Here is a 17276-nt window from a genome sequence, read left to right as displayed (position 1 = left end):
TGAACAGCAGTTTTACTCCTGTCTTGGAGCCAATTAGGCTCAAGAGGAAAGAAGGAAGAGACAAAAAAATGATCAACTATTAAAAATTAAATTTGTTCTGCTGCTGCTGTGAAAAGGCAAAGCCATTAACTGTTGTAGAAACTTGAACTGCATATGTGTCCTAGGCAGCTGAAAAAGTTTTGGACAAAAGTTTATCATGGGACTTTGAATGAGGGAACACAGGCATCTGAAAGATTTTATTCTAGTCAGTATAGAACTGTACCTTTCAATTCATGCTTTTATAAAAAAAAAATGACAAATCACTAGTCAGACTAAAATATATTGTTGGTTTTCAAAGCATCTTTTCTATATTGATGAAATATGCAGAAGGTAAATTTTGACAATGATTAAAAATGCATCTTGCTGCGCACAGCATACAGTTCATTGGAATATGGCTCTCTGAACATGACTACGTTGTTCCAGATGATTAAAGATTTCTTCTTCTGTTTCTGGAGTGAGCTGTATATTATCTTTGATTGGAGACAACGGATCTGACTTTTTACAAGAAGGAAGTTTTTCGTATTCTCTGCACAAAAAAAAAAAAAAAAAGACAGAAAAAACCCCAAGAATGTTATGATATTGTATGTTTCTAACCACAGGCCTGTAAGAACATACGGGTTAAAACAAAGCAAGGCCCCTCACCTAAGTACCCACAGATCTGTAAATAAGCCCAAAATAAAAATTTGTGATGGAAAGTTTTTATTTCAATTTTACTACAACTGAACAACTTCACTGAAAGTGATTTCACCAGTTCCAGTTATCCTGTGACAGAATGATAACTATTAGCTTTATGTCTGAGACTGTATGTACCCCATGCTACTCTGGGTTGCACACGCTTCCTTAATATTTAAGTCTTCTGAATAACTGTAGTTTCATAAATATTCTGTGAGTCTTGACATTAGGACAGAACAGATTAGTGTTCCACATGATTTATTTGCCATCAAACAATATAATTCTTAACACATAAGGCTACTTTAGAAACATGTTAAAATCTGAAAAAACAATAAACAGAATACTCAGTTAAGTCCTGGCAGTGAGAAAAACCTTTTTGTGAAATAAATAAAAGAATCCCCTAAAAGCTAATAAACAAGTACTTTATTTACATAGAAGTAATATATAGAAAAATATATACCCCCAGTATATACCCAGAAGTTACGACCAACCAAAACTGGATGGATAAAATGTGGATGTTGGGAGCTAAATCTTGCAACATCAGCAGCGAAAAGTAATGGAGTGCCATCTAGGCTCACCCAGTTCTATCTGCCTGTACTCCGATAAATCAAAATATATCGGTTTGCTCCCTGTGACCAACACTGGTCAGACATTCCCAATTAGAGGTCAAGCAACACATACACAAACACTTTCACTCCCGCTTTGAAACTGTCATTCTTAACACACATCAAAAGGATAATAAAAAGTAAGATTTCTAAAAATGTTAATACATCAAAGTAATATTTTTTTAAACAGAAATCAGCTGTATGTTTGTAATAGCCTACCATAAAGCCCAAACTTACTAAAATATATTGAACTGACCTACCACATGCTCACCAGTCTCACATTTACTACTCAGTGCAAAGAGAAGACTTTTGTCCTACTCACATTTGGTTTCAGGTTAATGAGAATAATTTTATTTAAATAAGACTTATTTATTCAAAGTTGAGATTGCTATTTGGAGCGGGGAAAGCTTTGCAACCAGGGTTTTTTACCTGAGCCCATGGAAATAGTGTAAGTTAGAATACCTACACTTCTTGGGTTTTGGTTTTGTTTTGTTTTTAAATAGTCATTGTCCTTCAAACCTTGCAAATATTTGCAGAAACTTCAAGTTAGCCAAGACGTCTGCACAAGGGAACACAATAGCGTTTTACAATATACAAGAATGTGTCTTGTAACCAGAGACCTCAGCTAACAGAAATATTCCATCAATTCACCATCATCTTGGAAGCAGATCAGTTCTGACAATCAGCCATCTCAAAACATGAGAGGCACATACATTAAATAACCTTGTATTCAATTAAGTTTGGCAACTTTTATGCAGCTTTTGCATTTGGACTAAGAAATGCCTTTTGGTATTTGATGTCAAACAGTGGTAATAATTTTCATATAAACTATGTTAAACTAAATACACTATTTCAATAAATGAATTTTAGCTGAGAATTTTTCCTGGTTAGAAAGAAAAAAGTAATTAGAAGAGTATATTTACCAGCAATCATACTTCATGGTTGTATCAAACTTAGGAAATTAAAAATTGTATGTAGAAAATATCTATCAAGTTATTATATTTATTGAAGTGTGTAGAGATGTGTAGAGTTTGTTTTGAAAATTGTTTCTTTGGAAAAATAAGTATATGGGATGTTAAGTAAAGGGTTAAAGAAACTCACCTTTTAAATTGGAAGCTTTTCCGGAGTTCACTAATGGTGGCTTGCAGTCCCAGCTTATTTTCAGCATCACAGTGATTTCTCTTTTGCACGGGTGACAGTTTCTTGCTTAATCCACTTGCTTTAGCTGGCATCAATGGCTTGAGCTTTGTTACAATACGTGACCCTATACAACTGGACTTACGTAAACCAGGAACCTGTGAGATTTTAATATTACAGCACAAATGGTTAAAATGACAACCTGTAAGCAACAGGTATTATGCTGCAACGCTTATAATCAAAAATAAAGCGCTTTAATATTGTGTTGAGATAGTGCAACATGAATTGCCACAACAAGGTATATTTAGATAGCTTCTATCATCTAAAAAATGGCGTCTCAAACACATTAGACATAATGCAGCTGTAAGGACTGGCAAACCAGTTTTACTGTTTGAGCCATTTCATTGCCACTTCATTGTAGAATATGAACTACTCATAATTACCAGCTTCAAAGTGATCACACTCACTTCTAGCCTGCTATTTTAGCTTTTGTCTGTCATTATGAGGACTAAAACATAATTAGCAAAATATCATACCCACAGAAGAGATGGTAACCGTCTACAGTTCTAAGAAGTTCTTTACACACTTGTTATAGATTTTTTTATTGAAATGACATTGTTTTTACCTGAATAGACTAAGGAGATCTTGGAATCACAAATAAAATTTGAAAAAAAATGTTTAAAATGTAAGCTAAGAATTGGAACAATACTAGGAAGAATAAAATCCTAAAACTCTCTGCCTTATAGTATTTTGCTGTTTATCACCTCAGCCATTTTGCAACACACGTGAAGTCACCCATAATCCTACATTTCTTTGTGGTACTGAATTACAGAGTTATAACTTAATTTAACGAACACAAAAGTAGGCAAAGCTCATGTTGAACACCCACTAAGAAACTAAAAACTAGAGTAGATTGGTCTCTTTTGTCAATATTAGCCTCTTTGCTGAGCTTACAGCAATTGTGGAAAATAATCAGCAGTAGAAACCACAGCCAGAATACCATCACAGAAGAAACTAAAGGTCCTAGAGAGCTCATGATCTTATAGGCATTTGTTAAAAGGAAAGCTTCTATTACTTTTGATACCAGAATTGACTAGCTAGGCACTGCACACGTTGGATCGGAACCATGATAAGAGTTGTCAGCTTCCCCAGATTGCCTCCCCCAATTTTTAAATTTCTCCACAGATCAGCTATGTCATTCAGCTTACCAAAATCAGAATAATTTATGTTTTAAGTGATCAACTGCTTCTTCCCTAAATTTGGAACTCATTATTCCCTTCGGTATCTTTTACCGTACCAGCAAAGATTTCCCTTGTTTTATACTTGCAGTAAACAAGCCTAAGGGAAAACTGAGACAAAAGTGGTGTTCCTTATCTCCACCTGCCCCCTCTTCAATTCTGGCTACTTGTTCCAATGGTCTCATTGGTGCTACAACTCACATGACCCCAAGAGTCTGGGCGGACCAGAGTTCCAATACGATTGACCTTTTGGTTGTTGTTGTCAAGTTAGCTTACAGTGAGGTCAGTTTTCTGGTTCAACTCATTGTAAGTATTATTACCAGCACATAAAGGAAGCAGAGGGAATGCATGGCCAAGGAAATAAGTGGGGGAAATTTTCCTACTAGCCACTTGCTCTAAACTAACACTACTGTCCTCACAGATCTTTAGCAGATTCCTATTGTCTGAAGAGCTCCAAGCATCCTGAAAATCTGTTTATATTTGATGCTTATATTACCTCAGTACTTCCATACTATGTATTCCCCCATATTTAGTGTATTCATTCTCAAAATATACCTTTAAGGTGAGCAAAACTTATTAAATAGATTCTTAAAAACAAAGTAATAAAATTCTGAATCCCAGTATGATCTCATTTCATTGCTCAATCTTGTTGAGAAGATGTTAATCTAGTGAAAAAGCATCAGTTTTTGTAATCAGGTGTTCCAGAACAGAGATGTAAATTCCATCTTAACACAGAGGTTACTAACAATAACCACAAGATGTCACTACTATACAAAATACACACACTAGTCTTCTCCGGCAGAGAGAAGCTTGTGATTTTTAGTCTGTCTATAAGAAAGAAGTTAGTAGGGGTGTACATGAAAGGATGAAAACATCTTCCTTTGACTTATAAATCTTTTGCCCAATTCTAATGACAATGCCTGAGGAATCAGAGAACTTTTAGCTGTTAAAGTCTTACAAGTTTTGTCAGCTAGACAAATGGGTAAAGATCTTAAGACACTTGTCTTTGTGACTTTTCTAAGTTTATTCTTAGACATCTAAGAAACCACATAGAAGTCAGATTACAGGTGCCCAACCAATAGGAAAAATAACTGAAATGTGGGCTCTGAGGTAAAATTGACTCTCCTTCTATGCTGATTCGTTAGTGTCTAACAAGGCTTTTAACAAAACAATTAAACAAGAAAGGTTGACTAAAACCTTTCCAGATTTTGAAATTTAATCATGCTTTTTCTAGTCAAAAAGGAAGGAGACTGCTAAACTAGCAGATTTATCAAAACAAGCAATAAAATTAGGTTGTATCTTGTGACTGTATCTGAATTATGAAGGTGACTGCAATTTGCATCATAAAACCTGTGTATTTAGCATGCCTGAGGAAAATTAAGAAGTGTTTTTGCCTTGGCTTGGTATCTTATTTTATACCAAAGTGTTTAAAATCTCCAAACGGGTTGCAACTGTGACATCAATCATACGTAGCCTGGTTGTAGTTCATCTCAGCTCTGATAGAGATGAAAAAGAATACAGTTTTCTCTGGCCAACATGCTCATTGCTTAAGATTATTTCATTAAGAGTTCTAGAATGAACTAGTAGAAAGCAAAAACTGATTTTCAGAGTCTAGTAAAGCTCACAGCAAAGTTAAAAGAATTCTTACCTTGGTCTTTATGATTGTATTTTTTCTGTCAGTTTGAAGAGCAGAAAATACTGGAGATGGAGTACACTGATCATCAGCCAGTTTTGAATTGGAGTCAGATTCCTTCATCAAAAGAAAATTCATTTAGTTTTAAGACAGGTTGTTTTTTTTAGGGATTGTAGGGTTGGGTAGGGTGTTTTGGTTTCTTTTTTTTTTTTTTTTGGGGGGGGGGGGGGGGGTTCTTTTTTTTTAAACACACACTCAATGTGTATTTTTATATCTACACAAATATAGTTTATAAGGTAGAATGTCTTCAGCAAATCTAAGAACTTATATAAAAACCTGGGCTTATTTTCAGCAAGCAATGCTATGGTGACACACATATGCTTTCTGAAAGGACTTCTTTGGGGACTAACAAAAGCAGAGAACAAAAGCTAGCCTAACAGGTTTTTTTATGACCCACTGTAGCGACAGCAGTGGAAAGACTAAAGACAAACTAAAACCAGAGCACAGACTGGATTTAAGCTAGTAAGTCAATCCGTTCTACACAACTACATTAAGCACTGCCAAATTTTGTTAGCACAAGCTACATAATCTGCAGGGTATCATTTTGAAGACAATTTCTTTTATAATTTAAAGTGAAAGTAAATGCTGAAACAATGTCTATTTTTCTTACTTCTGCATCTGAACCGTTGTTAGACACTTGCAGCATTTCTGAAGACTCCAAACTGCATTCTGATGGCTCGCTAGACCTTTGAGACTGTGATGACCGTTCCAGTTGTGTTAAGAGAGAGGATTCTTCCTCCAATTCACCACACACTGCCCCACTCACTGTTTGTACCCCATTAATCTGATTTTCCTGGGATATCACACAGTTGCTTCTCTGTTGGTGAAACTGCTGTGAAAACACAGTATGAGATGGACCAGGATTTCCTGAATTATTTACAAGGCTGCTAAACCACCGGAAGCAGTTTTTCTGCATTTCTCCAGGAGGTGTAAAGATAGTCCTTGTTGATTTTTCAGTTTCTGAAAACTGAGAAACACCTTCTGCTACATGTTTTACTTCCTGTTTCTGGCAATCCTGCTCAGCATCTTGAGTTAGATCACTGTCATCCTCCTTTGCTCTATCATCAAACATAATTGCATCATTGCAGAAAAACCTAAAAAAAATTTAAAAAAAGAAAGGTGAAGGTAAGGGAGAAGAAGGTTACTGCTAAAGAGTATGTAGTCTCCAAAATCCAATAGCTGTCTCTATCCATCAATTTTATTTTTGAAGTGCACTTGCAGACACAAATTATTTTGACAATAGGCAGTTTTAGTCCCTCAGGGAGTCATTTAACAGATAACTGTAAAAGAAGGGGAAACACACATCTGCAAACATGTCATTCATTGACTGAAATACTAATAAGATTCTTCATCTGAAAAAGAGAAACATCTAGGAATCCTATAAAATTTAAGAATATATTCATTAATTATCATAAAGCTAAACAGTAGTGAAACACTTCAGCACCTCTGATCAAGGAAACCAGAACCTATCTAGTTCTTTTCCACGATGTAACAGCAGCTCCTAAAAGTACGAGTCAGAGCTTTTTAAGAAACTGAGCATTATTTTAGAGAAGAACCTACCATCACTGACAACTCTAATTTTTGATGCAACATAACAAAACTTTCAGGTCAGAACGGTGCGTATTAAAGCTAAAGAACATCAGCATTAAGACTGTTCTGTAAAATTACACTGCTCAAAAATTTTCAAATTATTTAAGATAAAAATTATACAATAAGACACATAATTATGATAATGCTTTGTAAAACCAATTCAAGTAGCTGTGGCCAAATGTGACCAAGAAATCCATAACACACAGCCAATTAAAAAAATGTAACAAAGCAAAAGTCCCTCTTCTCTAAGTGCTGGTGCAGAGATCAGAAGCATCAACTGATTGGGATGGGATAAGAAAGGCATCTGTCATACAGCATGACCAGGGTTGGCTTTACTGAAACAAACAAAAACCCTGTCAACATGAGTCAATATATTCACTAACTGCTTACATATGTGGCACAAAGCAGCTACTTTTTTTTTTTTTTTTTTGAGATGTCATATGACCTTCACCTGGAAAAGAAATATGGCCAATTCCCAATTAATTTTGATACCTGGAGGCTAGGCTGTATTGAATGGTCTCACAGTCTTCATTTCTGCAGTAAAAAATTGACATTATTTATCTATCTCACACATAGATAGCATGCCTAGCACAAAGGGTTCTCCACCTCACCTCAGGACTACAGGTGCATTAATGCAGTTGCATTAAAGTCCTAAGCAGCATTTTTCTCATTCTCAGTATCCAGATTATTTCAGCAACCAGGACAGCAAATAGCATTTTGCTACTTATTAAAACATGTGATGTAAGCATACCTGCTTTTTGTTCCTGGAACAATTACAGCATCCTTCTCTTTGTTTTTCCTTTGTAGAAAGGAAGCAAATTTATTTCTAACTCTGGATAGGGAGTTAGAGCTTTCTTGAGTGACAGAATTCCCTGAAGAATCACGGCTTTGTATTGCTGAGATACTCTTTTGTGCTTGACCATCATGATCACCCTCCTTTCTGAATTTTTTTGCTTTTGAAAATGAATACTGGTTCAACAGATCTCCGTCAGAGATTTCTTCTAAATCTAAAGACAATTTAAGCATCACTGTTGAAGCATGTTGTAGAATTAACCAGTTACTACAGAACTGAGTATTACATATTTACTCTCACAGGCTTAAAAATACTAGTAAGGTCTGGTAGGAACATTTTTGACATTACAGTTTAGAAGTCTTTAACACAGTTGTTTTCTAGTACATAGCCTTCAAAGTAACTTTCTATGGAAAGGTAGATGGAGTGAATGCAGAACAGCTGAAATGAAACATGATATTTGTTTTTTTTGTTTTGCTTTTTTTAAACACTTTGGAGCAAAACTAAATTTGACTTAAGGGCAGGCTGCTAGACTAACGACAAATTCTGGTAAACCAGGGAGTAGGAAGATATTAGGAGTAACAAAGGCAAAACATGGAGCCCTAGTAGCATAATCAGAAAGAAAAGGAAGCAGAGGAAGAGAAAATAACTTAACATGTCAGAAAAAGCACAATGGGAAAAAAGAAGTGTCCCTTCTATTACAAACCCTCAATTTCTTTCAGCACATATACCTTAGGTGGTGTAGAAGACAAGATAGCACAGATTTACTAGAGAAAATTGGAGTAAAGAATACATATATGGGGGATACAGGCAGCATGGTGTTCAAAGAGTACAGAAAACATTATTTAGATTTTCTGTTTGGTCAAATCCACTCCAGGAAAAATAGGCTATTTTAATTTCTTCACAGGCCATTATAAGATGGAGATTAAAACCATAAACATCTAAAAATAGAACAGATGGTATTAAACATGACAACTTAAAACTGAAAACAACTAAGTCTTATAGTAATTAAAGAAAGTTTAAAATCAAGTGCTGTCCAAAGTTTGCTGCCACCCTTAATTGTTACATAGGCTTTAATATTATGGCTTGTTAGTCTTGCAGCCTGCTGAAAACATAATACAGACAATAAAAGTTAGAGTTAGGCTCTCAAATCTCATGCCATCAAGTGCAAGATAAAATCCTTTCTTTCCCCACAGCCTTCTGCTGTTATTTATACACTTATTTTAATAAAAACATACCACTCCTTGGCCTTTTTGTCAATAGCTCTTTGCCTGGAAGTTTTAGCCCTTTAACACTAACTATCTTCTCCATGCCTTTGGTTGTTGGTTTCTCTAGTAGACTCATTTTATGAGGAACAGTATCTGCATTAGGGCCAAGCTTGTAGTCTCTGCTCCAAATGCTATTTACACAATTAGCAGGTCTGTCATTCCAGCCACAACTTCTCTGCTGCATAGGCTACAAAAAAAAATATGTAAAAAACAAGATATAGGTTTATAATTTTGCCTTCTACATATGATTTCCTGATTTAGCATATAAGGACGTTTTGACATTTGCACAACTAGTGACACAGTCTACACAAACGTTTTCTTTTTTTGTTCCTACATTTCTCACACTTTTCATACAAATTTGTTTGTCAATTTTATGACTTCTTCATTCCAATATGGGGCATCTCAGACAAAATTAAAAGTTTAAATTTTATTTCTATTCAGAAAACCTAAATTGGGAAAATACTTTCCTCAGTTACATACTTGAAAGAAATTCAAATCTCTGAGAATTTTCTTTTTAAATCAGTTACTTCTGTCAATAGTATTAAGGACTATCAGAAAAGTCTGAAAGTAAAACAAACATTAAAGTCAAATGCCATGAAAGGTAAGATTTTACCTGTACAAAGAATGAAAAAATGTGTGTGTGAGCATACAGTTTCTGTAATAGCAGAATAGGTTTCACTGCCAAGTCAGCTGTGGATAACATTCAATCGTATATTTTTCCATGACTGTTCAGGTCCACATCAAAATCTAAATATATAACCTCAGAACAAAGATGTTACCTGTGCAGTGTCAGGGTTATAATTATCAATTTGTTCCATGGTATCGATATCAATGTTGCCAATGGCAATTTGAAAAGCAGTACCATCACCAAAATGTCTGTCCCATCATAGTAAAGGAAAATATATGAATATTATATTAAATTTCAAGAACCATAGCATGAAGGTTAGAATAGCTTCTTCCTATTTTGGTGCTAAAAAGCACTGCTAGAATATTAACCAAAAGCGTTAATAATACTACTCATGGCTCAGTCTGATGCAACAGCAATTGTAATAGATCTACAGTGCATGGCAAATCACAAAAGGAAACCTTCAACCATCAGCAGGAAAATTACCATCTTTCTCCTTCCTAATTTCTGGAAATGCCAGAGATTAGGTGGCTTAAAGAACATACAAAGCTAGTAACTACTTCAACAGTCTGGTCCCTTTCTTTTCCTAAACTTCCACGCTGAAATCTATGCTGCACAAATGTGGCAAAATGCTGCCTGTTCTATAGGAAGAGATATCCTGTAAAACAGGAAGTGCTCAGATTGGGGAATGAGTTGAACACTGATTGCAAGACTTAAACTGGCAGAGGTTATAACACACTTAGGCAGAAATTAAAGAAAAGTAATTAAGGAAATTAAGAAAGTAATTAAAGAAATTAAAGAAAGTAAAGCAACTCAAACAGTTTAAATATAACCTGTACTTTAACATGCAGTTTTCTAAAAAGAATAAAAAGATCAGTAACTTCTACCTAAAATGATATGTCAATGACAAGTCAACTCAGTTACACCCTGCACTTTTTTCTATTAATTAAAATCACTGTAAAAGAGAAAAGAAAAAAACCCCAACTTTCTAAGATTGCAGAAAATTGAGGCTTTACTTAACAGCAGAGATGTAATGAAAACTATGAGTACACCACAGATGCAATGAAAAGTGTAAGACACCCCATCCGCTCACCCTTATTTCCCCACTCTGCTGTTTCACCACAAAGGATACCGTCCTGCATACATTAGTGTTTCTGGATCAATATCGTCCCCATATGCATTCAGAGGAACTAATTTTCTGTTGACAGGATCAAAAACTAACTGATAAAGGAATGTATTATTGGCTCGTGTAAAACCCTGTATGTATTCTTCTGATACTGTTATATTCATCTTCAAGTACTGCCCCATTTTCTTAATAACCTGTCAAAAAAAAAAATGCTTAACTGTTTCATTTAAACAGGTTACACAAAAGGTTAAATACACTTAAATTACTAAGTATCTTTGCTTGCTTTAAATGTAGAATGTGTGTCCTGTTACAACAAGAAGATTCATCTTAAACAGAGGAAGGAAAAAAAGTTTTGTACGTTATTTTCCCACTCTCAAATGGTTTACAATCACATAAATAACGCAGTGCAACTCTTTATAAATACTTCTTGTCCAATAAATAAATATAAAATCTGAATAGAAATATGGAGTATCTCCTTAAGTTATATTTGTTAAAACAAATGCATACCAAATTTTATCATTCATATTATCAGAACATGTAAGCAATATGTGGGTGTTTTTAGGCTAGAAAAAAGCAAAACTAATCAAATTTCTCCCCAACCCTTCATCACTCCCCACAGAAGACTACACATTGATCTGGTAGCCCCTCCTACATATTGTTACTGCACCACTCTAAAAGCAGTTCCTAATAATTCATTGTCCTCTACATTTTCCAGTTTCACAGAAGGCAGATTATGTTCTTTTGAAGATCAAGTTTATCATACTGTGAGAGGTTAGAGTTTCTCCTCCTCTCCAAATAAGACATCAGCTGTGTTTTGGCCATGCATCCTAAACACAGGCAAATTTACTCATCTCATTAAGAAGTAAGAGTTTGAACAGGCACTGTTGGACTACTTCGTATCTTTTGATTCACTCATGACTTCCCAACACTGTTGGAAAACAGCAGTGATGAATCACATGACAAATTACTAAGTAAAAAGTTTTTCAAATTATAAATCCTGACATTTTGCTCAAAAAGAGATATGTTAAAGGAAACCATCATTTGTACGGGAAAAGTTCAAAGTTCCTTTTTTACTTCCACAAAAGCCAACCAAACCAGTTGTTCTGATGCCTGCTTTATATAATACAAAACATTTTAAAACTAAAAATCATAGTTATGTGCAGCCTGAGAGAGAAGAAAAAACACTAAAGCATACAAGTAACTTAAGAGATAATACAGTAAGCTAATTAGACTGCACATTTAAATGCTTTTCTGGATTAGATTTACCTGCCTCCAAGACAGCCACATAAGGTATTTTTCTTATTTGCTCTTAAAAATGTCTCTTCTCCCTTACTACCTACACAGAAGTTATTCCTGCTCTCTTAGCCTCTGTATTTCCTAATACTAGCTTTGTTTTCATTTCATGCACTGAATAGGAAAACAAACCACCTACCTTTTCTGTTTTGCCCAGTAGCAAACTTTTATATATTAAAAACACTGTGGAAGAAATGTCTGTATCCATATGTATGTAATTAAATGCAAAAAGGGAATCAGATAAGATTCCCAATCCCTGCCCCTCCCCACACAGATAAAAGTACTTATGCAAAAGTAACAGAGTTCAATTAGCAGTTCTAATAACTAATCTGCAAAAACAAAAGAGCAGGTAATGAGGAGAAAAACAAAGTAATCCAGAGCTTTACAAACAAATTAAATCTCTCCTCAAATAGAATACATCCTTGAAGCATTAGAACAATTCTTCATTTACATTTACTTTGGTGTATTTCGTTAGAGATACAATAGCTTCAAAACTTGACTAAGTTTAGCTCAGTATCTTTCTAAAGCACAGGTAAAATTACTTCTTTTAGCATTCTCCTCAAAACGGAGGAAGTCAAGAACCCCTCATATTTTCATTTCAGTGTTAATTTCATATATACTGATATAGGCTCCCAAAAAAACAACACACAAAGTAAAACCAAGTTTACCTTTATAATATCTGGATTGTTGGCTAATTTTAGTAACTTGCATGCTTTAGCTAACCCAATTCCATGAATGGATGAGAGGTAGTCACAACCAGAAAGAATACACATGTAGCGGAATTTCTCTTCTGTAAATACATTTCCAAGCTGCTTGCAGTTTCCTAGTCGAGCTTGATCTATCTCTAGTCCATTTCCAAACTTGTCAATTTTCAGAAACACCTGGAAATTAAGAGGAAGTGGAAACAATAATTTTCACCCATATAAGTTAGTTTGTTGCACTTGGAGGAAACAACAGGCTGAGTGCTACTCTCATCTCTCCTGTCTCCCCCATTTGCGGTAGAAGAGTAAAGCCATACATCAAACCCACTTGGCAACTTCAAACTCTGTTTTTAAGATTACAGCCAGAGGTAAAGGCTATTAGTATCTTCTTCCATACCTTTTTACATCCAAAAGCTAAAAGATCAGAGTCTTCTGTAATTATAGCTTGAACCATGCCAATCTTATTAAGATAAGCCAGCTGAGCATCAGCTTCATAAGGAGCAACGATACAGTCGACTCCCCGGGCTCGTGCAGCCTGTACACAAACAAGAAGCACACATGTACTTTGCATCAATTTTCTGTAATTACTTTAAGACATCTGAAAGCGTAAGAACCTCTACGTTAAAAAACTGAAACTGCCATCTTTTCAATCACATGCTCATCCTCCCAATTAGAGCCTGATGTTTCATATTCAAAACTCAAATTTTAAGCAGTTTAGACCTACATAGACTAGTTTACAAAAACAACCTTTCTTGTGTTGGCCTGTATCACTATGGTCATTGCATCTGACCACAGGTGGCAGCTTCAAACTCATGCAAGTTATAGTCTGGACAAGGGAAAACAGCACTAGAACAAATGTAATACTATTTTGATAAAGATCCTGTGACTGCAGTGGAAAGATAACAAAAAGATACTAGAAAGGTTTTTAAGCAGACAATTTTTTTTTTCTGTAGTCTCTTCTCAGGGGAATATCGCTGAGGGGAAAATAATAAAAAAAAAAATTGTGTTTAGTTTTTGTGAGGCAAAAGTAAAACTGTTGGTGTTATCAAAGTCAGTTCATAGCAGTAAGAAGAGATGTATTTCAATTGACAAATCATCATCATTTATACAACTGGCCATAACAAACTTGAAGCAAAGTTTATTAGAGGCTAAGAAGGGGGAAGTACTTTCTTGCCTACAAAGAAGAGGTAGTGATGTAGCCATACAAAAGCAGAGTAAGACATGCTACGTACTGCGTAGATGTTTTTAAAACTGTCGCTATCAACAGCATTAACAACTTACTTTAATAACTTCATGAGCCATAACATGGGTAACATTTACACTGCGTCCAAAACATTCCCTAGCTTCTGACAGTCTCCCTTCCTGCAACAATTGTTTCCCCTTCAGAAGGCTGGCTTGACGCTTCCTGAGAGATAAATAGAAATATCCATCAATCTCAGATTACGTTTCACTTAAAAGAACACGTAGCAGAAAAGACTAAGAGAGACAGGTGGGAAAGGGGGAAAAACAAATTGTTTTGTGGGTAACACTTCCCAAATCTGTTCCACTGCATAATTTTTTAAAACATATGAATAACTAAATAATTGTATTGACAGGGACGATTAGATTGGCATGTTGAAATTTATAATGTTTTATCAGAAAACACTGACAACTCAGGAACTGAAATCAGCAGTTTTAAGGAAGAGATGTATCCACTCTCGGTTTGCAGTAAAATATTTAATGGAATTTGGGAGTATCTGACATTAGATACTTACTACTTTAGAGGACAGAAGGCATCATTTACCTCATTTCAAATATCGAAAATTGTTTGCTCCACACTGAAGGAAGCATATGTCCCATGAGAATTTATAAATAAAAACCACTAATGAAAAATTCTCACTGCTTCAGTGAGAAGTCCCATTATATAGGGACCTGAATCCAAACCTGAAACAAGTTTATCTGATAGAGAAAGATCAGGAAGGTGGTGTTATTTTTAAATGAAATTATATTGGGAAGAAATATCTTTGTCCAGAGATCTTAAGGGGGAGTAAACTAAAAGCCTTTAATACATTACAGGAACTAATGCTCAGAGGTTTAACTTCCTTCCTCTATAAAAGTGCTTTCATTTATGAAGTGCATTTCTATTTTTGGAATAAAACCTCTAAGAAGAGGTTTGTATGATTTTTAAATGTAAATTAAATGAAATAACACTACATTGCAGGAAAGTTTACCAGAGCTTACTACCTAGTAGAAGCTTGAGGTTTTTCAACTTTGAAAATGAACCGCAGTGTTAAACATACTGCTTTGCTTGCAAATCAATACAGTTCAGTACTTACTCTCGTCGGGCCTTTTCCACTTCCTTCTTAGAAGGTAGGGTGCATCCATCAAATACCAAAATTGGTTTAATTCCAAATGAGAGGAGCATATCAACAAGTTTCATACAGAAAGCTACATAACTGTATCAAAAATAACAAAAGTAAGAAAAGAAAGATAAACTGTATTGTTAAGCACAAGTCTATTGCATATTTTCTGCATGCAGAAAAGGAGAACTGTAAATTTAGGACTAACTATTGTTCAAGGATCTTAATGGGCCATATACTTCCGCAGCATCACGAAAAGAGTAAGAACACTTGAATGCTTGGGGTTTGGGGTTTGTTGTTTTGTTTGTTTTTTGTTTTTTTAAACGAGAGAAATGTTCCACCTCCCAAATCAATGATGTTCAGTGAAAAAAAAAAAAAAAAAGTTTTCTTTTTCTTTTGAGGACACTGTTTAAAACAGCAAGAGCAACCTTTGAAGCAGGGGGCTGGGAGAGGAGGGAGTGTGGGACTCAGGAGCACTTATAATCTAAGGAGATGAGCACTGAAGAAACTGGATTTAGAGCTACAAAACATAAACCAAAAAATAACTATGCTTTGTGAAAGACGGGAGCAAATGGAATTGTAGCTATATAATACCTAAATTCAGATGAATTTTAAAGTGTGAAAGGACTCTCTGTGCTATAGTTAAAGTGCCAGTCTAAGATCAGCAACCATATATGCATGGAAACAAGATTTGGTCATAAAATATTAATGTAGTTAAATTCAACCATTCCAAAGTTTCCTATGATTAATGTTTCTCCTGTCAGTTGATTTCTTTCTCAGCTGAAGTGTATCTTACTCTCAAGACTCCGAGGGATCTCCACTACCTTCAAAGGCAGGTAGCAGGGTGGTATGAACCTCTACAGTTCTTCATATCAGTAGAAGCAGGAGTTAAAAGATTTGAACCCATTTGCAAACCACCAACTCTTTCTTGCCTCCAATCAAACATTTAATCAAAACTGCATAAGTGGTTTGATCTAGACTGATCAGTGTAGCTTTATTTCTGAAAAGAGAAAGATTAATCTTCATTTAAAACTATATTCAATTTTAAAAAGTTCAACCCAGTTTTCCAGAGACAGGCAACAACTTATGCAAATCTGATCTAAGCTCCAAAGCTGAACTTGAAAGGCGACCACAATTTCTGTTTGTTTCCTTCCTTAGAAATATAACAGTGTAAGTGAAAAATCCATGTTACATTAGAAAAAGGTATTCTTACTAAAAATATCGTATGTTGAGCAAAAAAACTTACACCTTATTTGGGGCACAACACATCTATCAGAATTACTCAGTATCATTACAACTTTTTTCACAGTGGTGTTTACAAACTATCGCTTCGTACAAATAAGGTTCCTGAAAATGACAGTAAATTTGAAACATATGAATTGCATCTACAGAATCTCATCAGAGAGATTAGATTATAATGGTGAGACATGCTGGAAAAAACACTAACTCACCTAACCATTGGCATTTTAATAGGAAACATTTAAAAGAGTTTTTTCCCCCCAATATATACTTCAATATTTATTTTGCACAGTTGGAAAGCTAACATTTCCATTTGCAAAAGGTACAACTGGGACCGAGAATTCATAAGCAACAGTAAGAAGTGAAACTGTGTTAACTTAGTTTTTAACTTAAGAAATGTCAAGCTAACAAAACTTTGATTTGTGAAGAGGGCCAAGACTGAAACGTAACCAAGACTTACACATCTGTTGGCTCCCCTCGGGCCAGCTTTTCAGCACAAGCATAAGCGCCTTTGTGCAGCCAACAGTAGGCGTCCACAGCTACCGTCTGCCCTTTGTATTTCTTCACGTGGGTAGGCTCAGCAGCCTCCTTGATAAACTGGAGCAGGCCCTGGATCCCCATGATGATCCTTAAACTGCAGTCGGGAAGACGAAAAGCGTGAACACCAGGCTGAGTCTCGATCTTCGCGCACGGAACGTCAGGTCAGGCTGCAGACAGGGTGCTGGGTTGAACCAGAGGAACGAGACGTTCCTCCGAGTGCCACCGCGCACCCTGCGCAGCCGAAGCTCCTTCCCGCCGGCCGAGGAGATGCAAAACCTTCAAGCCAGCGGCGCGCGCAGCCCGCGGGGACGGGGCTCCCGGCCGCCGGCGGGCCCGCAGGCAGTTGGGGGGCAGCGGGCCCCGCGCACGGCCCCGAGAGAC

At 35.8% G+C, this 17276-nt stretch overlaps 1 protein-coding gene across 1 annotated transcript; it reads right to left on the bottom strand.

Annotated features, from left to right (window-relative positions):
• Positions 1 to 205: 205 nt before the first annotated feature.
• EXO1 (exonuclease 1) lies at positions 206 to 16976 on the bottom strand. The gene is made up of 13 exons (XM_074864829.1): positions 16816 to 16976; positions 15093 to 15212; positions 14059 to 14182; positions 13175 to 13312; positions 12745 to 12957; positions 10790 to 10977; positions 9812 to 9908; positions 9003 to 9219; positions 7726 to 7981; positions 6022 to 6478; positions 5340 to 5441; positions 2418 to 2611; positions 206 to 565 (listed from the first exon to the last, which is right to left on the bottom strand). The coding sequence occupies exons 1-13, from the start codon at positions 16974 to 16976 to the stop codon at positions 421 to 423; spliced, it is 2412 nt and encodes an 803-aa protein (XP_074720930.1). The 3' UTR covers positions 206 to 420.
• Positions 16977 to 17276: the final 300 nt, after the last annotated feature.

The sequence above is a fragment of the Strix uralensis genome, chromosome 3, assembly GCF_047716275.1.
Source record: "Strix uralensis isolate ZFMK-TIS-50842 chromosome 3, bStrUra1, whole genome shotgun sequence".
NCBI lineage: Eukaryota > Metazoa > Chordata > Aves > Strigiformes > Strigidae > Strix > Strix uralensis.
Note: the sequence above shows the minus strand (reverse complement) of the source record. Positions and strands in the feature narration are given on the sequence as shown.